The sequence below is a fragment of the Ochotona princeps genome, chromosome 7 (genome assembly GCF_030435755.1).
Source record: "Ochotona princeps isolate mOchPri1 chromosome 7, mOchPri1.hap1, whole genome shotgun sequence".
NCBI classification, from domain to species: domain Eukaryota; kingdom Metazoa; phylum Chordata; class Mammalia; order Lagomorpha; family Ochotonidae; genus Ochotona; species Ochotona princeps.
Genome location: NC_080838.1, coordinates 43,125,093 through 43,146,749, shown reverse-complemented (window position 1 = coordinate 43,146,749; position 21,657 = coordinate 43,125,093). Strand labels below are relative to the sequence as shown.

At 49.2% G+C, this 21,657-nt stretch overlaps 1 protein-coding gene across 5 annotated transcripts in view; it reads left to right on the top strand.

Annotated features, from left to right (window-relative positions):
- The window catches only part of GSTCD (glutathione S-transferase C-terminal domain containing), a 158,982-nt gene that overhangs the window by 104,398 nt on the left and 32,927 nt on the right, over positions 1–21,657 (top strand). For all 5 annotated transcript variants that reach the window (XR_009245841.1, XM_058666977.1, XM_058666976.1 and 2 more), the window contains exons 6-8: positions 2,694–2,809; positions 2,972–3,016; positions 17,916–18,044. Coding sequence is in view for 4 of the 5 variants with exons in the window: in XM_058666977.1 (XP_058522960.1) it covers positions 2,694–2,809; positions 2,972–3,016; positions 17,916–18,044 (290 nt within the window). In the remaining variant the exon portion in view is untranslated. The remainder of the gene's footprint in view (positions 1–2,693; positions 2,810–2,971; positions 3,017–17,915; positions 18,045–21,657) is intronic.

The following is a 21,657-nucleotide window of genomic DNA, read 5'->3' as shown; positions in this document are numbered from 1 at the left end:
AGCCCAGGATAATGTACCCAGCAAAGCTTTCCTCTGTCTTTGAAAATTAAATATAATTGTTCCGCAGTCAAGAACAGCTCAAATAATCTGCTCCTTCCAAATCTGCCCTACAAAGGATAGGGGGAATCTCAACTGAACTTGAGCTGTGGTTATGCAACAAGGTGGAGGAATCCACCATGGTGGGAGGGTTTGGGGAGGGGTGGGGAGAACCCAAGTATCTATGTAACTGTGTCACATAATACAATGTAATTAATGAAGTTAAATAATAAATAATTTAAAAAAAGGCAAAAAAAAAAGAAAAGAAAAAAAAAAGATGTTCTCTTGACAGAGAAAAGGAAAAGCACCCACCAAAATCAAAGGCAAAGGTGAAGAACATCCCAGTAAAATAACAACAGAAAAATACATCAAGGAACAACCCATTGCTAAATGACAGGACCAAATTACCACATATTATTATTTACCCTAAATGTAAATGGATTAAACTCATCAGTCAAACATCATACATTATTAGACTGGATTAAAAAACAAAACCCATCTATCTATTTGTTGCCTACAGGAGACACATCTCCCCAACAAAGATCAGTGGACACTCTACCTCATGGATTTTGATGGGTTTTTTTGTTGTTAGTTTCATTTCTTCAAAACACTTTTTTCTGATTGAGTTTTCAATGACTCATAGATCATACAGTAGCTTTATTTTCTTAAAGAAGGTTCTTGATTTTCATTTCCTCAGTGACACATTAGTCATTCAGTAGCATGTTACTTAACTTCATTGCATTGTACATTTCTTTTTTTTTTTCTTCCTGTAGTTGATTTTGTCTTGTGACTTTTCATTTAAGGGAATGTATAGTAACTGTGTAATGGAGACTATCTTATCTAGTGGCATGTTGTTTAACTTTATAACATTGTAAATTTTTGTTTTTCTTTCTGTTGATTCTGTTGTGGCTCATCACTTGGAGGTATTTTTAGTGATTATGTAGTGGAGACTAACATGTCCGGATGTGAGGATATGGTCCAGTGTGCATCTCTACTTGCAGATTGAGAATGGACTCCCAGTGAAACTGTTGGATTTGTCTTGACAATGGGATGCTGGGCTCTGCCATTGTGCATGCTTGCAATGATGGACTTATGGCTATTTATGAGGAACTATGCTGTATAATTATATGTGTGAACTCAGTGTGTTGATGGTATTAGGAGAAGAGGTGGGTGAAATCCCATGGCCTATAAAACTGTATCATAAAATAATAAGAAGAATTTTAAAAAGTTTAAGCCTAAAAGATTAAAGTGTGTTCAAAGACTCAGCTATGTGGTGATGATTGCATCATTACAGTACAAAAAATTGGTTACATAAATAATGTGTAGTTAGTGTAATTGACATCAGAAAATACTTGTAATATAAGATCTGATATGCTAGAATACCAAAAAATTTGTGTTATTTCTGAAAGCATATGTAGGCAAATGTTACATTTGATTTATGAGATTATGAATTTTTTCTTACAGATCTTTCATTTACATTCATGTTTCCTCCTAACATCAAAATTTATCATTTGTTTTTTATTCAGTTTAGTAATGTGGAGGAAGAAAAACAAGGGAAAAAGAAAAATATATTTTTCTATGAAGATAGAGACACCAACAAGATTATCTGAATTTTCCTTTGTAGTCACATTATTGATATCTACTCTAACATTTTCTAAATCTTGTCTTACATGGAATGCACACAAGATGTGTAAGTTCATTCATTCTTCTGAAGATCTATTTCTGTACTCGTGACTTTGGAAAGAGAATTCGAGATGTTTTCTCACTGCAGGTGCCTAGACATTTTGTTCTTGGAAATGCCCCATCTTCAGTCTAATTGCATTAAATTTCTGTCTCTGACTCATGAAAACTTCAAAGCACTGAAAGGAAAATCCAGTTTCTCTCTAAATGTAATAGCCACTGATGTATTTAAGACAGCATTACACCTGTGTCCTAAGGTTTCCAAGAATTAATTAAGATGAATTAAAAGTTCAAGGATGTGCCAGTTAAATAATAAAAATGTTTTCATTTATTGAAGATCTTTGTACAAGGATATTTAAGCACTGTGCAGAAACTAGATATTCTGTCACATATCTTCAGGAAAGACAAAAGGAAGAGGATTACTCTTGTTTGTGTCCACCTAGTCAAAATTTATCAACACATTTATTGTCAATAAATTGATACATTTATTCTCTACTTAGTGTTTATTGTGAATAAATTGATGCATTTACTCCCGATTTAATGTTTCATTTATTGTTTCCATTCTTTAGACTTTTGGGGGGCCAGCGGAGATTTTCTTTATTATGAAAACAAAGTTGGATAGGAATAAAAGTAAAAAAACAAAAATAGAGTTCATCTCTGGTTTCCAATCCTTTACTCTTCTCGTAGCAGATTGTGTGAAATTTATAGTTCATTCTTTTGTGCACATATATGTGCCTTTATAAGGGATTTTCAGAATGTTCATTGAAAATACATATTCTGAAAAAAAACCTGTGACTTTGTTTCAAAATTTTTTTGCATCAAGATGAACTTACGAGCCCATTTTGCATGAACTTTTCCTTTTAGGCAAACCTTCTGAAGTACCTTTACATGCGCATGCATTCATTTCTCCTCCCGTACGGTGGTGTTTTCTTAGTCCTCCGTGGTGTGTGATGGTTCTTCACCTCTTGTCTTCCCAGGTAAGATGTCCAGTGACCGAGCTCTGAGGAAGCAGCAGCAGTTAAACAATCTGGTATATGTGGTCATCAGTCAGGCTAAGCCGGGTGACAGGATCGTGGATTTCTGCAGCGGCGGGGTATTGTATCTCTCCTGTTCTTTTTAGCCTTTCCAAGTCTATGTGACTTTTCTATATTACATTTAAGGTTATGTTTGTATTTGGCAAGATTGTCGTCTCAAAATGAACAAAAGCTACGGGGACTAAAAAATTAACATTCATTTCCTTTCTGGACTTTTTCAGGGCCATGTTGGAATTGTCCTTGCTCATATGCTGCCATTATGCCAGGTAAAATCTGAACAGATAAAAGGAAACGTTTAGCTAAATACACTTCATCCTACTATGCTGCGCTTAATACTGCCCTTCAGTACCTGAGGATTCTTCCTAAATATTCCCCCATGATACATGCAGCGCGTTTACTTTGTTCTTTGAAGCCAACTACCAAGATTTAGAGAGATAAAACAGACTGCTGTAATAACAGAATCTAAGGTTTTATGTGTTATTTTTAAATAACTTTTCCATTGATAGGTAAAATAATTTTAATGAAGTCAGTTTTCAACCTACTTTTAACTAAAGACTAGATTTTGAAATTTAGTGAGCTTGTCCTTTTGACATCCTGATTTTGATCCAGTGCATCAAAGTTGTAGCAATAACAAGAAAAAGTGTTTAAAAAAGTCATACTGTCCCATCATAGGCTTTTCTTTCCTTAGTCTCCTTAAGACATCGTCCATATTGGATATTGTTGCAAATTCTAAAAATGCAAATACAATTTTAGTGCCTTGCTTTCACTCTATATTACATCATGATTTTTTCTTTTTGATAAGTTCAAAATACCATCATATAGAATGGCTATATATTTTAAGGTAAATAGACATAATGTATTCATTCATTGCCTCTCTTCATTAGAAATCTGCACTGTCTTGAATCTTTCACTGTACTAAATCAATTCCTTACAGAGGCCATCTTTGTCATCTTTAACATAAAACTCTGAAAGAGTCGTGTGTGTGTGTGTGTGTGTGTGTGTGTGTGTACACTAATTCAGTTGGGGCAAGTCTTCCTGAGCTCTTTGGAAGGTAAAACTAATTACAGTGAACACTTCTAGAAGGAAAAACAAATCCAAACAGACTGATCAGAATATGTAACACAGTGATTGAAGGTACAGGTTGTTCTTTTCTTTGAGACTAAAAAGCAAATGCTGAGAGAAGAGGCAAGTGTCTGTTTTATTACTAAGGAAAGCAACAGTATCAAGCAGGAAGAAGAGAACTCTTACTGTATAACCTGGAGAATCAGTGTCAAGGATGCGTTATCTCTCCCATTCCCATTTCTACTCCCCAACTCCCTTTCGAATCAGTTAGGCTGAAGCTTATAGACAATGCGAAGTGGAAAGGGTTCAGTTAGATAAAGGCTAAAAAGCCTTTGCCACCAGTTGTACTCCAACAAGGTTCTTCTATGAAGCCATCAGGATTTTTCCATAAAGCAAGGATAAGGAAAAAATGAGAACTAGGAGTATAGTGAGTGAAGTATCAAATTCTGCCATGATTACTGTACTTGACCCCTAATTCTTTCTTGCCATCTGCCAAGCCTCCAGTAATGCATGCCAGATATTGCAAATGATACAGACTTTTTCAGTTGTAAATAAAGAATCTGTTTAAAGCTTACCTCTCCGACTTTGTCTCTTATACTTTATATCCCACCTTCACTGTCAGTATCTCACATACACACTATGTGTAGATATATCTATCAGGTATTCAGTTCTTCACTGTCAGTGTCACACACACACACATACACACTATATGTAGATATATCTATCAGGTATTCAGTTCTTCACTGTCAGTGTCTCACACACACATACACACTATGTGTAGATATATCTATCAGGTATTCAGTTCTTCACTGTCAGTGTCACACACACACACATACACACTATGTGTAGATATATCTATCAGGTATTCAGTTCTTCAAAACATGCCATCCTCTTTTCACCTTAGACCTTCATTTGTATTTCTACCTGAAATACTCTTCAGTTTTCATGGCTAATTTTCTTTTTTTTTTTTTTTTTTTTTTTATCTATTTTATTGTGTTGTTGACAATCTTTACATAGTTAATTACAGTTAAAGAAAGAAAAAGAAAAGAAAAAAAAAAGGTTCAGGGGGATAGGGAAGTGGGTAATACTATTATGTCCACATTGTTTCCATCTTGTATCTGAGGTAAAGGGGGATATTGAGGGGGAAGCCCCACCCGGTTTCCCGCCCACCCCGAGTCCCGGATGTGGGGCATGCTCTGAGATATGTGCTCGAGTGGTGTTAATAGTTCTCCGGTTATGAATCGCTGCCAGTTTCGCTCGATGAGGTCGTCCACTGATTGATATGGTCCATCATAAAGTCTCCGTTTGCCCCATATATCGCTGCCAACATATAGCTGAGATGAATGATTGATCTGCTCTGTCTTCTGTCTTTTCTTGATTGGAGTTCTGAGTCCAGCAGTTCGATTAGGGAGATCTCCAAAGAAACGTTGAGGTATTCCCAGACTAATTTCTTGTATGCTCTAGTAAGCACAGGGCCCGGCACAGTCCATCACCCCGATCAGCTGGTGGTTGCAATTGCTGGGTTGGTTCTGTTTTCAGTCCCGAGTTGCACTGGAACCAATGGGTGTTGCAGTCCAGTCTGGTTCTGCCCAGCACGTACTCGGCCCTCACACAAACCAGTGGGAGCTGCAGCCTAGTCGGGGCGACCCACAATAACCCCCACCAGGCCCGCCCCCTACCCTGGTTTGCCAGTATGTGTAGCAGAAGACCAGTCTGTCCCCCATCCCATTTGGCTCTTGTACGTGTCAATGGGTATTAAAGCTTAGTTCTATCTAACCAACTCAACCATCCAGCCCTCACGGGTGTTGTTGAGTGCCTCTCTATCTAGCCATCCCAGCCCCCGTCCCAGTCTTCATGCCCTCCCACGGGAATAGTGACCCAAGAAGGGGGAACCCACTTTTTCCCTCCCAGGTCTCTCTGTCCCGGTTTATGCACTCTTTAGGTGGTTCTGTGATTTGACTTGACAGAATTAGTCCCCAGTGCCAGCTTCTGCGGCTATGCCCAAACATCCCTCACCCACTCTAATTTATGCTTGCACCAGCAGGAATAATCAGCCCAGCCTGGCTTTTCCCTGATCTAGTCCACATGCAGCGCACAGGTGTTGTAGCCTTGCATAGTCTAGTCTGTCTCTATCCCAGCCCACGCTCTCCATTGGGAGTAGCTGTCCGGCGAGGGAACCAGCCCCTTAATCCCCCCGCCAGTTCTGCCCCTCCCTTCCTTCCTGGATCTCATGTGTGCTGGTTGGGTGCTGCATTCATATCCAGTACAGGCAACCACGCCCTGGCATTCCATAATGTGTACTGGTTTTGTCGCGACCAAATCCGGCTCATCCCACACTCTGATCTGGTGATCGGATTTGCCAGTGGGTGATACGGACTGATTCAGCCTGGTCTGCTCCTGACCCATGCTGAATGTGTGCCAGTGGGAAACTTTCCATGGCCTATTCTGGACTGTTTCCTATCATGCTTCTTGCGCTTACCTGCAGGGACTGTGTCCTGCCAGAGGAGTTGCCCAGGCTCCTCCATCAGATCCCCTCCCAAAGGCAGGTTTTGCGCATGCCAGGGGGTCCTTGAGCCAACCCAACTCAGTTCACCTCCTGCCCTAGCAGGAACAGTGGCTTTTCCTGGCTGGCTTTCACCCCATTCTGGTTCTTGTTGTTGGATGTTTCAGCCCAGCCATGGCTCATCCATACCCACATACAGCTCACGCATGGCTCAGTAGGGGGTTGAGACCCAGCCTAGTCAGTCCCACATCTACCCCCTGGTTCTCCATGCCACCAGATGGTGTTGGGGTCTGAACTGGCCTGGTGCATCCAATCCCAGCCCACACTAGTGCCTCGGGTGACTGCAACTGTTTCCTAGATAGAACGCAGCTCCAGTTCTAGCACATACGCCCCTTGGTGGGAACCTCAACCTAGTTAGGGTGTCCCGTTACCTCCCCGATTGGGCTTGTTCCTAGCTGTAAATCATGCACCTGCCCGTGGTTGCTCTGGGGACCAGTAGGTGCAAGAGCCTAGCTCGGTATGACCTGTGTTCCATGCTGGTTTCTAGTTTTGCTTGTATACAAAAGTTTGTTCAGTCCTGCCCAGTACATTACGGTCCATTACCAAGTTACACATTTTGGAGCTACTATGCCCTGCTAGTCTGACCCCCAGATTTGGACGGCATGTTCACCAGCGAGAGCTATGACTCGCCAGGGGAGCTTCCCAAGTACCTCCACTTGATCCACTCCCAAACCCAGTTTACATACATGCCATTGGTTTTTAGGCCAGTGCCCGGTGTACTCTGGGCTCCCATTTGGCCTTGTATGAGCTGGTGAATGTTGCAGCCCGGCCCACCCCACAGCCTATTCCGGATGCACATTTGGGTGCTGCTGCCTTGCCCAGTCCAGTCTATGGTGGATCCCTTTACCTGTGATTGATGGCAGGCTCCTTGGTCACACCTAGCTTAGTCCATAACCACCTAAAATTTAGGTTTACCAGTGGGGCCAAACTTTCTACAGGGTGTGGCCCACACATCCTGCACAGAGTCCACCCCAGTATAAGGTTCTAGAGTGCTAGTTAAAATTATGGACCTGCCTAATGTGACCAGTCTCCTGAACCAACATCATGTCAGGCAAAAAAATATCCTGCTAGACAATCCGGGGTTTATCTTTTGCATTGTAGGTGTTCAAAGCTCAGCATTATTGAGTGATTAGAAGTTCTCCAAAAGAAGAGTTACTGGCGTTGGGAATCTTTAGGATTGACTCAGAACCCAGAAACAGCGGGGTCACCGTAGAGCTATCTAAGCAGCAATTCAGACATCCATTACCCCAGAGCTTCCCGGCCGGGCGGCCAGCAGGCAAAGCCTGGCACCACATGGTGCACTGGCCGCCCTGGGTGAGGCCGAGGACTCGTTCACTGCCTTGCGGCAGTGTCTTTGGCGTGAGCCCCCAGCATTGGGTCCGACCCGGCAGGGGCACCCCCCACAGCCGCCACACTGTGAGGAGCGGCAGTTGCCCCCGAATCCCAAGGCCCGAACCCCTCCCAAACTCACCTAGCTGCCAGATATTAGCAGCTGGGTGGAGCTAGGAATTTTAAGCCAGTTCCCAAGTTCCCACATGGTGCACTTACCCTGAGGAATGAGCTCTCTTGGGTCCTGGGTGAGGCCGAGGACTCGTTCACTGCCTTGCGGCAGTGTCTTTGGCGTGAGCCCCCAGCATTGGGTCCGACCCGGCAGGGGCACCCCCCACAGCCGCCACACTGTGAGGAGCGGCAGTTGCCCCCGAATCCCAAGGCCCGAACCCCTCCCAAACTCACCTAGCTGCCAGATATTAGCAGCTGGGTGGAGCTAGGAATTTTAAGCCAGTTCCCAAGTTCCCACATGGTGCACTTACCCTGAGGAATGAGCTCTCTTGGGTCCTGGGTGAGGCCGAGGACTCGTTCACTGCCTTGCGGCAGTGTCTTTGGCGTGAGCCCCCAGCATTGGGTCCGACCCGGCAGGGGCACCCCCCACAGCCGCCACACTGTGAGGAGCGGCAGTTGCCCCCGAATCCCAAGGCCCGAACCCCTCCCAAACTCACCTAGCTGCCAGATATTAGCAGCTGGGTGGAGCTAGGAATTTTAAGCCAGTTCCCAAGTTCCCACATGGTGCACTTACCCTGAGGAATGAGCTCTCTTGGGTCCTGGGTGAGGCCGAGGACTCGTTCACTGCCTTGCGGCAGTGTCTTTGGCGTGAGCCCCCAGCATTGGGTCCGACCCGGCAGGGGCACCCCCCACAGCCGCCACACTGTGAGGAGCGGCAGTTGCCCCCGAATCCCAAGGCCCGAACCCCTCCCAAACTCACCTAGCTGCCAGATATTAGCAGCTGGGTGGAGCTAGGAATTTTAAGCCAGTTCCCAAGTTCCCACATGGTGCACTTACCCTGAGGAATGAGCTCTCTTGGGTCCTGGGTGAGGCCGAGGACTCGTTCACTGCCTTGCGGCAGTGTCTTTGGCGTGAGCCCCCAGCATTGGGTCCGACCCGGCAGGGGCACCCCCCACAGCCGCCACACTGTGAGGAGCGGCAGTTGCCCCCGAATCCCAAGGCCCGAACCCCTCCCAAACTCACCTAGCTGCCAGATATTAGCAGCTGGGTGGAGCTAGGAATTTTAAGCCAGTTCCCAAGTTCCCACATGGTGCACTTACCCTGAGGAATGAGCTCTCTTGGGTCCTGGGTGAGGCCGAGGACTCGTTCACTGCCTTGCGGCAGTGTCTTTGGCGTGAGCCCCCAGCATTGGGTCCGACCCGGCAGGGGCACCCCCCACAGCCGCCACACTGTGAGGAGCGGCAGTTGCCCCCGAATCCCAAGGCCCGAACCCCTCCCAAACTCACCTAGCTGCCAGATATTAGCAGCTGGGTGGAGCTAGGAATTTTAAGCCAGTTCCCAAGTTCCCACATGGTGCACTTACCCTGAGGAATGAGCTCTCTTGGGTCCTGGGTGAGGCCGAGGACTCGTTCACTGCCTTGCGGCAGTGTCTTTGGCGTGAGCCCCCAGCATTGGGTCCGACCCGGCAGGGGCACCCCCCACAGCCGCCACACTGTGAGGAGCGGCAGTTGCCCCCGAATCCCAAGGCCCGAACCCCTCCCAAACTCACCTAGCTGCCAGATATTAGCAGCTGGGTGGAGCTAGGAATTTTAAGCCAGTTCCCAAGTTCCCACATGGTGCACTTACCCTGAGGAATGAGCTCTCTTGGGTCCTGGGTGAGGCCGAGGACTCGTTCACTGCCTTGCGGCAGTGTCTTTGGCGTGAGCCCCCAGCATTGGGTCCGACCCGGCAGGGGCACCCCCCACAGCCGCCACACTGTGAGGAGCGGCAGTTGCCCCCGAATCCCAAGGCCCGAACCCCTCCCAAACTCACCTAGCTGCCAGATATTAGCAGCTGGGTGGAGCTAGGAATTTTAAGCCAGTTCCCAAGTTCCCACATGGTGCACTTACCCTGAGGAATGAGCTCTCTTGGGTCCTGGGTGAGGCCGAGGACTCGTTCACTGCCTTGCGGCAGTGTCTTTGGCGTGAGCCCCCAGCATTGGGTCCGACCCGGCAGGGGCACCCCCCACAGCCGCCACACTGTGAGGAGCGGCAGTTGCCCCCGAATCCCAAGGCCCGAACCCCTCCCAAACTCACCTAGCTGCCAGATATTAGCAGCTGGGTGGAGCTAGGAATTTTAAGCCAGTTCCCAAGTTCCCACATGGTGCACTTACCCTGAGGAATGAGCTCTCTTGGGTCCTGGGTGAGGCCGAGGACTCGTTCACTGCCTTGCGGCAGTGTCTTTGGCGTGAGCCCCCAGCATTGGGTCCGACCCGGCAGGGGCACCCCCCACAGCCGCCACACTGTGAGGAGCGGCAGTTGCCCCCGAATCCCAAGGCCCGAACCCCTCCCAAACTCACCTAGCTGCCAGATATTAGCAGCTGGGTGGAGCTAGGAATTTTAAGCCAGTTCCCAAGTTCCCACATGGTGCACTTACCCTGAGGAATGAGCTCTCTTGGGTCCTGGGTGAGGCCGAGGACTCGTTCACTGCCTTGCGGCAGTGTCTTTGGCGTGAGCCCCCAGCATTGGGTCCGACCCGGCAGGGGCACCCCCCACAGCCGCCACACTGTGAGGAGCGGCAGTTGCCCCCGAATCCCAAGGCCCGAACCCCTCCCAAACTCACCTAGCTGCCAGATATTAGCAGCTGGGTGGAGCTAGGAATTTTAAGCCAGTTCCCAAGTTCCCACATGGTGCACTTACCCTGAGGAATGAGCTCTCTTGGGTCCTGGGTGAGGCCGAGGACTCGTTCACTGCCTTGCGGCAGTGTCTTTGGCGTGAGCCCCCAGCATTGGGTCCGACCCGGCAGGGGCACCCCCCACAGCCGCCACACTGTGAGGAGCGGCAGTTGCCCCCGAATCCCAAGGCCCGAACCCCTCCCAAACTCACCTAGCTGCCAGATATTAGCAGCTGGGTGGAGCTAGGAATTTTAAGCCAGTTCCCAAGTTCCCACATGGTGCACTTACCCTGAGGAATGAGCTCTCTTGGGTCCTGGGTGAGGCCGAGGACTCGTTCACTGCCTTGCGGCAGTGTCTTTGGCGTGAGCCCCCAGCATTGGGTCCGACCCGGCAGGGGCACCCCCCACAGCCGCCACACTGTGAGGAGCGGCAGTTGCCCCCGAATCCCAAGGCCCGAACCCCTCCCAAACTCACCTAGCTGCCAGATATTAGCAGCTGGGTGGAGCTAGGAATTTTAAGCCAGTTCCCAAGTTCCCACATGGTGCACTTACCCTGAGGAATGAGCTCTCTTGGGTCCTGGGTGAGGCCGAGGACTCGTTCACTGCCTTGCGGCAGTGTCTTTGGCGTGAGCCCCCAGCATTGGGTCCGACCCGGCAGGGGCACCCCCCACAGCCGCCACACTGTGAGGAGCGGCAGTTGCCCCCGAATCCCAAGGCCCGAACCCCTCCCAAACTCACCTAGCTGCCAGATATTAGCAGCTGGGTGGAGCTAGGAATTTTAAGCCAGTTCCCAAGTTCCCACATGGTGCACTTACCCTGAGGAATGAGCTCTCTTGGGTCCTGGGTGAGGCCGAGGACTCGTTCACTGCCTTGCGGCAGTGTCTTTGGCGTGAGCCCCCAGCATTGGGTCCGACCCGGCAGGGGCACCCCCCACAGCCGCCACACTGTGAGGAGCGGCAGTTGCCCCCGAATCCCAAGGCCCGAACCCCTCCCAAACTCACCTAGCTGCCAGATATTAGCAGCTGGGTGGAGCTAGGAATTTTAAGCCAGTTCCCAAGTTCCCACATGGTGCACTTACCCTGAGGAATGAGCTCTCTTGGGTCCTGGGTGAGGCCGAGGACTCGTTCACTGCCTTGCGGCAGTGTCTTTGGCGTGAGCCCCCAGCATTGGGTCCGACCCGGCAGGGGCACCCCCCACAGCCGCCACACTGTGAGGAGCGGCAGTTGCCCCCGAATCCCAAGGCCCGAACCCCTCCCAAACTCACCTAGCTGCCAGATATTAGCAGCTGGGTGGAGCTAGGAATTTTAAGCCAGTTCCCAAGTTCCCACATGGTGCACTTACCCTGAGGAATGAGCTCTCTTGGGTCCTGGGTGAGGCCGAGGACTCGTTCACTGCCTTGCGGCAGTGTCTTTGGCGTGAGCCCCCAGCATTGGGTCCGACCCGGCAGGGGCACCCCCCACAGCCGCCACACTGTGAGGAGCGGCAGTTGCCCCCGAATCCCAAGGCCCGAACCCCTCCCAAACTCACCTAGCTGCCAGATATTAGCAGCTGGGTGGAGCTAGGAATTTTAAGCCAGTTCCCAAGTTCCCACATGGTGCACTTACCCTGAGGAATGAGCTCTCTTGGGTCCTGGGTGAGGCCGAGGACTCGTTCACTGCCTTGCGGCAGTGTCTTTGGCGTGAGCCCCCAGCATTGGGTCCGACCCGGCAGGGGCACCCCCCACAGCCGCCACACTGTGAGGAGCGGCAGTTGCCCCCGAATCCCAAGGCCCGAACCCCTCCCAAACTCACCTAGCTGCCAGATATTAGCAGCTGGGTGGAGCTAGGAATTTTAAGCCAGTTCCCAAGTTCCCACATGGTGCACTTACCCTGAGGAATGAGCTCTCTTGGGTCCTGGGTGAGGCCGAGGACTCGTTCACTGCCTTGCGGCAGTGTCTTTGGCGTGAGCCCCCAGCATTGGGTCCGACCCGGCAGGGGCACCCCCCACAGCCGCCACACTGTGAGGAGCGGCAGTTGCCCCCGAATCCCAAGGCCCGAACCCCTCCCAAACTCACCTAGCTGCCAGATATTAGCAGCTGGGTGGAGCTAGGAATTTTAAGCCAGTTCCCAAGTTCCCACATGGTGCACTTACCCTGAGGAATGAGCTCTCTTGGGTCCTGGGTGAGGCCGAGGACTCGTTCACTGCCTTGCGGCAGTGTCTTTGGCGTGAGCCCCCAGCATTGGGTCCGACCCGGCAGGGGCACCCCCCACAGCCGCCACACTGTGAGGAGCGGCAGTTGCCCCCGAATCCCAAGGCCCGAACCCCTCCCAAACTCACCTAGCTGCCAGATATTAGCAGCTGGGTGGAGCTAGGAATTTTAAGCCAGTTCCCAAGTTCCCACATGGTGCACTTACCCTGAGGAATGAGCTCTCTTGGGTCCTGGGTGAGGCCGAGGACTCGTTCACTGCCTTGCGGCAGTGTCTTTGGCGTGAGCCCCCAGCATTGGGTCCGACCCGGCAGGGGCACCCCCCACAGCCGCCACACTGTGAGGAGCGGCAGTTGCCCCCGAATCCCAAGGCCCGAACCCCTCCCAAACTCACCTAGCTGCCAGATATTAGCAGCTGGGTGGAGCTAGGAATTTTAAGCCAGTTCCCAAGTTCCCACATGGTGCACTTACCCTGAGGAATGAGCTCTCTTGGGTCCTGGGTGAGGCCGAGGACTCGTTCACTGCCTTGCGGCAGTGTCTTTGGCGTGAGCCCCCAGCATTGGGTCCGACCCGGCAGGGGCACCCCCCACAGCCGCCACACTGTGAGGAGCGGCAGTTGCCCCCGAATCCCAAGGCCCGAACCCCTCCCAAACTCACCTAGCTGCCAGATATTAGCAGCTGGGTGGAGCTAGGAATTTTAAGCCAGTTCCCAAGTTCCCACATGGTGCACTTACCCTGAGGAATGAGCTCTCTTGGGTCCTGGGTGAGGCCGAGGACTCGTTCACTGCCTTGCGGCAGTGTCTTTGGCGTGAGCCCCCAGCATTGGGTCCGACCCGGCAGGGGCACCCCCCACAGCCGCCACACTGTGAGGAGCGGCAGTTGCCCCCGAATCCCAAGGCCCGAACCCCTCCCAAACTCACCTAGCTGCCAGATATTAGCAGCTGGGTGGAGCTAGGAATTTTAAGCCAGTTCCCAAGTTCCCACATGGTGCACTTACCCTGAGGAATGAGCTCTCTTGGGTCCTGGGTGAGGCCGAGGACTCGTTCACTGCCTTGCGGCAGTGTCTTTGGCGTGAGCCCCCAGCATTGGGTCCGACCCGGCAGGGGCACCCCCCACAGCCGCCACACTGTGAGGAGCGGCAGTTGCCCCCGAATCCCAAGGCCCGAACCCCTCCCAAACTCACCTAGCTGCCAGATATTAGCAGCTGGGTGGAGCTAGGAATTTTAAGCCAGTTCCCAAGTTCCCACATGGTGCACTTACCCTGAGGAATGAGCTCTCTTGGGTCCTGGGTGAGGCCGAGGACTCGTTCACTGCCTTGCGGCAGTGTCTTTGGCGTGAGCCCCCAGCATTGGGTCCGACCCGGCAGGGGCACCCCCCACAGCCGCCACACTGTGAGGAGCGGCAGTTGCCCCCGAATCCCAAGGCCCGAACCCCTCCCAAACTCACCTAGCTGCCAGATATTAGCAGCTGGGTGGAGCTAGGAATTTTAAGCCAGTTCCCAAGTTCCCACATGGTGCACTTACCCTGAGGAATGAGCTCTCTTGGGTCCTGGGTGAGGCCGAGGACTCGTTCACTGCCTTGCGGCAGTGTCTTTGGCGTGAGCCCCCAGCATTGGGTCCGACCCGGCAGGGGCACCCCCCACAGCCGCCACACTGTGAGGAGCGGCAGTTGCCCCCGAATCCCAAGGCCCGAACCCCTCCCAAACTCACCTAGCTGCCAGATATTAGCAGCTGGGTGGAGCTAGGAATTTTAAGCCAGTTCCCAAGTTCCCACATGGTGCACTTACCCTGAGGAATGAGCTCTCTTGGGTCCTGGGTGAGGCCGAGGACTCGTTCACTGCCTTGCGGCAGTGTCTTTGGCGTGAGCCCCCAGCATTGGGTCCGACCCGGCAGGGGCACCCCCCACAGCCGCCACACTGTGAGGAGCGGCAGTTGCCCCCGAATCCCAAGGCCCGAACCCCTCCCAAACTCACCTAGCTGCCAGATATTAGCAGCTGGGTGGAGCTAGGAATTTTAAGCCAGTTCCCAAGTTCCCACATGGTGCACTTACCCTGAGGAATGAGCTCTCTTGGGTCCTGGGTGAGGCCGAGGACTCGTTCACTGCCTTGCGGCAGTGTCTTTGGCGTGAGCCCCCAGCATTGGGTCCGACCCGGCAGGGGCACCCCCCACAGCCGCCACACTGTGAGGAGCGGCAGTTGCCCCCGAATCCCAAGGCCCGAACCCCTCCCAAACTCACCTAGCTGCCAGATATTAGCAGCTGGGTGGAGCTAGGAATTTTAAGCCAGTTCCCAAGTTCCCACATGGTGCACTTACCCTGAGGAATGAGCTCTCTTGGGTCCTGGGTGAGGCCGAGGACTCGTTCACTGCCTTGCGGCAGTGTCTTTGGCGTGAGCCCCCAGCATTGGGTCCGACCCGGCAGGGGCACCCCCCACAGCCGCCACACTGTGAGGAGCGGCAGTTGCCCCCGAATCCCAAGGCCCGAACCCCTCCCAAACTCACCTAGCTGCCAGATATTAGCAGCTGGGTGGAGCTAGGAATTTTAAGCCAGTTCCCAAGTTCCCACATGGTGCACTTACCCTGAGGAATGAGCTCTCTTGGGTCCTGGGTGAGGCCGAGGACTCGTTCACTGCCTTGCGGCAGTGTCTTTGGCGTGAGCCCCCAGCATTGGGTCCGACCCGGCAGGGGCACCCCCCACAGCCGCCACACTGTGAGGAGCGGCAGTTGCCCCCGAATCCCAAGGCCCGAACCCCTCCCAAACTCACCTAGCTGCCAGATATTAGCAGCTGGGTGGAGCTAGGAATTTTAAGCCAGTTCCCAAGTTCCCACATGGTGCACTTACCCTGAGGAATGAGCTCTCTTGGGTCCTGGGTGAGGCCGAGGACTCGTTCACTGCCTTGCGGCAGTGTCTTTGGCGTGAGCCCCCAGCATTGGGTCCGACCCGGCAGGGGCACCCCCCACAGCCGCCACACTGTGAGGAGCGGCAGTTGCCCCCGAATCCCAAGGCCCGAACCCCTCCCAAACTCACCTAGCTGCCAGATATTAGCAGCTGGGTGGAGCTAGGAATTTTAAGCCAGTTCCCAAGTTCCCACATGGTGCACTTACCCTGAGGAATGAGCTCTCTTGGGTCCTGGGTGAGGCCGAGGACTCGTTCACTGCCTTGCGGCAGTGTCTTTGGCGTGAGCCCCCAGCATTGGGTCCGACCCGGCAGGGGCACCCCCCACAGCCGCCACACTGTGAGGAGCGGCAGTTGCCCCCGAATCCCAAGGCCCGAACCCCTCCCAAACTCACCTAGCTGCCAGATATTAGCAGCTGGGTGGAGCTAGGAATTTTAAGCCAGTTCCCAAGTTCCCACATGGTGCACTTACCCTGAGGAATGAGCTCTCTTGGGTCCTGGGTGAGGCCGAGGACTCGTTCACTGCCTTGCGGCAGTGTCTTTGGCGTGAGCCCCCAGCATTGGGTCCGACCCGGCAGGGGCACCCCCCACAGCCGCCACACTGTGAGGAGCGGCAGTTGCCCCCGAATCCCAAGGCCCGAACCCCTCCCAAACTCACCTAGCTGCCAGATATTAGCAGCTGGGTGGAGCTAGGAATTTTAAGCCAGTTCCCAAGTTCCCACATGGTGCACTTACCCTGAGGAATGAGCTCTCTTGGGTCCTGGGTGAGGCCGAGGACTCGTTCACTGCCTTGCGGCAGTGTCTTTGGCGTGAGCCCCCAGCATTGGGTCCGACCCGGCAGGGGCACCCCCCACAGCCGCCACACTGTGAGGAGCGGCAGTTGCCCCCGAATCCCAAGGCCCGAACCCCTCCCAAACTCACCTAGCTGCCAGATATTAGCAGCTGGGTGGAGCTAGGAATTTTAAGCCAGTTCCCAAGTTCCCACATGGTGCACTTACCCTGAGGAATGAGCTCTCTTGGGTCCTGGGTGAGGCCGAGGACTCGTTCACTGCCTTGCGGCAGTGTCTTTGGCGTGAGCCCCCAGCATTGGGTCCGACCCGGCAGGGGCACCCCCCACAGCCGCCACACTGTGAGGAGCGGCAGTTGCCCCCGAATCCCAAGGCCCGAACCCCTCCCAAACTCACCTAGCTGCCAGATATTAGCAGCTGGGTGGAGCTAGGAATTTTAAGCCAGTTCCCAAGTTCCCACATGGTGCACTTACCCTGAGGAATGAGCTCTCTTGGGTCCTGGGTGAGGCCGAGGACTCGTTCACTGCCTTGCGGCAGTGTCTTTGGCGTGAGCCCCCAGCATTGGGTCCGACCCGGCAGGGGCACCCCCCACAGCCGCCACACTGTGAGGAGCGGCAGTTGCCCCCGAATCCCAAGGCCCGAACCCCTCCCAAACTCACCTAGCTGCCAGATATTAGCAGCTGGGTGGAGCTAGGAATTTTAAGCCAGTTCCCAAGTTCCCACATGGTGCACTTACCCTGAGGAATGAGCTCTCTTGGGTCCTGGGTGAGGCCGAGGACTCGTTCACTGCCTTGCGGCAGTGTCTTTGGCGTGAGCCCCCAGCATTGGGTCCGACCCGGCAGGGGCACCCCCCACAGCCGCCACACTGTGAGGAGCGGCAGTTGCCCCCGAATCCCAAGGCCCGAACCCCTCCCAAACTCACCTAGCTGCCAGATATTAGCAGCTGGGTGGAGCTAGGAATTTTAAGCCAGTTCCCAAGTTCCCACATGGTGCACTTACCCTGAGGAATGAGCTCTCTTGGGTCCTGGGTGAGGCCGAGGACTCGTTCACTGCCTTGCGGCAGTGTCTTTGGCGTGAGCCCCCAGCATTGGGTCCGACCCGGCAGGGGCACCCCCCACAGCCGCCACACTGTGAGGAGCGGCAGTTGCCCCCGAATCCCAAGGCCCGAACCCATGGCTAATTTTCTTTAATTTTTCAGGCCCCAGATAATGTTACTTCCACATAAAAACCTCCCGCAATCATAAAGTTTAAGTGTTCCCATTACAAAACATTCTTCCTTAAACACCTATCACAAAATATTACTATTGCCTGCTTTATTCATATTACTGTACTTTAAGCTGTACTGTTCTTTAGGCTTCAAGAGGAGGGGTTCAAGGACCTTATGCATCCAGGGTATCTGGCATATTTCACGCTGTAGAGAATCAATCTACTTGTTCAACATTATTGAAATTATTAAACACAGTATAGTGCTTTACCTTAATATCTAAATTATGTTACTGAATTACTTCTTTTGCATAATCTAGGTCATATTAATAGAAAACAAGGAATTGTCATTAATTCGTGCTAAAAAGAGAAGTGACGACCTGGGTTTAAGCAACATTTGGTTCATTCAAGCAAATATGGAGTATTTTACAGGGATGTTTAATATTGGGGTAAGTAATTAAGCAATATCTATTTTCTTAATTAAGAAAAAGTATGTGCCTTAGCATAAATAAAGGAGATAATTTTAAATTATTTTCTGAACAATTAAATATATGTGACTTTCTATACTTATACTATTTGTAAGTTATGATATAAATTAATGTTGTTTTATGCATACCACTTTATCATTACTTGACAGAGATGAGATTTGTTTCTTCTACAAGAAACCTTCTCTTACCACTAAGCTTCTCTTACTGCCTATGTAAGAGACCTGGATTGCCTTCCCAACTCCGGACTTTGGCCTCAGCCAAGGCCCAGCAATTGCAGGCATTTGCAGAGTGAATCACTGGGTGGGAACTCTCTGCTTCTCAAGTAAAAATAAATTCTAATAAAATTTTCTTAACATTAAAAAAAAATAAAGATGGTCATAAAACAGGAAAAAAATCTCTTTAATAACCTCTAAATATTGGAGTGACCTTTAGATATTATTTGCTTTAGCTGAGATTTGTTATCTAAGTGCATTTTAGGTTTCAAGTGACAATAAGTATGTTAGTCATATTTCCTACCCCTTATATCTAAAATTCCAGCTCATTTAAACTCTGGCTTTGGCTTGTTTATAGGATTTGTGATTCATTAAATTTTAGTGATCGTTCTTTTTTATTTCAATTTTTTTTCTGATTTTGATAGGAATAAATGCTCAATTTAGGAAAATATGTAATAGTATAAAGAAGAAATAACTTTCCTCATTTAAATTTCTAACTTACATATATGTAAGAAATGCATATTTCTTATAAACATTGAAATGCACTGGTTAGTAAAAACATTAATTTTAAAAATAACATTGCATTCTTACTGTTAGAATTTGCAAAGGTGTTTGCAATTGTCATTGCCTGTTTGGCTGCCACAGGATGACCTGTTCACATAGGATTTCTTATGGTTTCCATTTACATCATGTTTGCAATGAAAAAAACTGTTATATCGGGCCCGGCGTGGTGGCCTAGCGGCTAAAGTCCTCTCCTTGAACGCCTGGATCCCATATGGGTGCCAGTTCTAATCCCGGCAGCTCCACTTCCCATCCAACTCCCTGCTTGTGGCCTGGGAAAGCAGTCAAGGACGACCCAAAGGCTTGGGACCCTGCACTGTGTTGGAGACCTGGAGGAAGTACCTGGCTCCTGGCTTCAGATCAGCTCAGCATTGGACGAAAGATCGTCCCTCTGTCTCTCCTCCTCTCTGTATATCTGCCTTTCCAATAAAAATAAATAATAAATCTTTAAGAGAGATAAAAACCTTTTATGTTGAAAATATTAAAATTAATATATAAATTAATATTAAAATTATATAAGCATAATTAAGAGCATTGATTTTTAAACTTTTTTTATTAATTATGTTACATTATGTGACACAGATTCATAGGCTCTGGGATTCCCCCATCCCTCCCCGTGCCCTCCCCCCCTTGGTGAATTACTCCACCTTGTTGCAGTATTACAGTTCAAATTAAGTCAAGATTCTTTCGTTGCAACCATATACCAAGCATAGAGTCCAGCATCTTATTGTCCAGATAATTTCAACAGTTTCTTAGGGAGACCTTCTCTGGTCTGAAGGCAGAGCCGGCAGAATATCATCCCATTCAGTTGGAAGCCCCAGCACAATATCAGCAACCATTTACAACATTATGGAATTAATTGACCTAGTATTGAGTAATCAGTACTTTATAACAGTGCAAGTTCCTAACCACCTCCTGTGATTGCTTCATTGACCCTTCAATTTTTGTACTCAGCACCGTCTGCTATACACCTGAAAGTGGCTATAGGGTACTATTCAGCTGTCTCATGTCTGTTTTCATTTTAGTATTTAGCTGTTTATTGTGTTGACGCATAATTTTGCTGAACTTGATAGATTTTAGGATAGTCTAAACTGGCTTATAAATCTAACCAGGCCTTTGTCTACAGTTGAGGTGCAGAACAGTTTTAGGAGGGGTGTGCAGAGAAATCTTCCATATCCTAGTGAGGAGTAACTAATCTTTGTGTCCTATCTAGTAAGGTATATGTGGATCCACTCTGATCATTTCCTGTTTGGTTCTAAGCTTTCCTTGTATTTCTCTGTCTATCTATCCTATTTTGGGGGGGCGGGAGGCTCCGGGGCGACCCTGATGGTCATTGCAAGAGAGGTTGGGGATCCAAAGCTGGAACTAAGGACCAGAAGCTCCTCTCCCTAGTCTGGAAGGAAGTTTGCTGTTCTCCTGTTTCTGCAGATCTCTCAGGGAAGAGCATTGGTTTTTAACATTAGGCAATCTTGTGCTGAGAATCTTGAGTAAATTATATAAAACTCACTGATCCTCAGTTTTGCTAGCTAGAAAATGGGCATAAAATCCTAGACTAATAGTATACTGATACAATGTGCATGAAGCATTTAGTTAGGTGTCTAGCATGTGGGAAACATTCTATGCAGTATGATCCCAGCAATGTAAAAACTGCACTAAAATATAATGGGAGGAAATTATACTTATTTATATATCTTTACATGGCGATTGCTATAATTTACTCAATTTGGTTTCTACTTTATCTCAAAGTATTTTGTATTTTAAAAATTTTCACATTTAACATTTTTATTATTTTCGGGCCGATAAGTAAAAGAAATAAATTTATATGCTTCTCTGTCTTTTAAAGAATTATGAACCTAGATATTTGACAGATGATGTATATTTTCTTAAAACAAGTATTTCATTATAGAAATGACTTGATTATAATATTCTGACTTGGGTTACAATGATTATAGTCTTAATTTTTATAATTAAAAAATTTTATTAATGTCTTGAGGAAAATAGAAAAGCATTTTCACAATTGAAAGAATCCATAAGGTTTTCCAATTTCAATTTATGTGACCTCATTCTCTAATTTGAGTATTTACTAATTGCCATACCCTTCAAGAGCAGTTTACAAAAGATAATTTACAGATGTGTATTTTTAAGATTATATTTTAAGGAGATCTGTTGCTATCCCAGAATGAATCTTTAAGCTTTCATGTGCATTGTATGTTAACTCCAACAATATTATTAAGTTTTTCAAATAGTAATACAGAAAGGACCATGACTATAGAAAAATGCATTTTGCATTAAAAAAAGACTGTCACAAGGCTAAACTACTTACCCATCAAACTGATTGAAAAACTCCAGAGCTGTTTCAACCACATGATTTCGAAAAGTACCATGAGTATCTTCTAGTTTTTCTTTATCTTCTAGTCTTAAAAAGTCTTAAAAGTCTTATTTTTAAATTATTTCTATTTATTTTCCTATTTTACCCATTCATTATTATCACTAAGTAAAGACATTATTTAGTGACCCAAATTCCCACTGCCATCTATGTAGGTAACTTAGTACCTCTGCTGCCCCCTGCAAGAGATAGGAAGGTTGTTCTGTGAAGAAACCAAGAGAGAATCTAGATGGGAGTTTTTGGCACAGGGAACAGTGGTGATGCATCATGGTGAACTGGCACTAGTGCTGTGGCACAATAGGTTAAGCTGCATGCCATGATGCAGTCCAGCTACCCACTAGACAACAGTAGAAGATGGTTCAAGTGCTTGGGCCCCTGCCACACATTTAGAAGAGCCTGATGGTTCTGTTCTGGC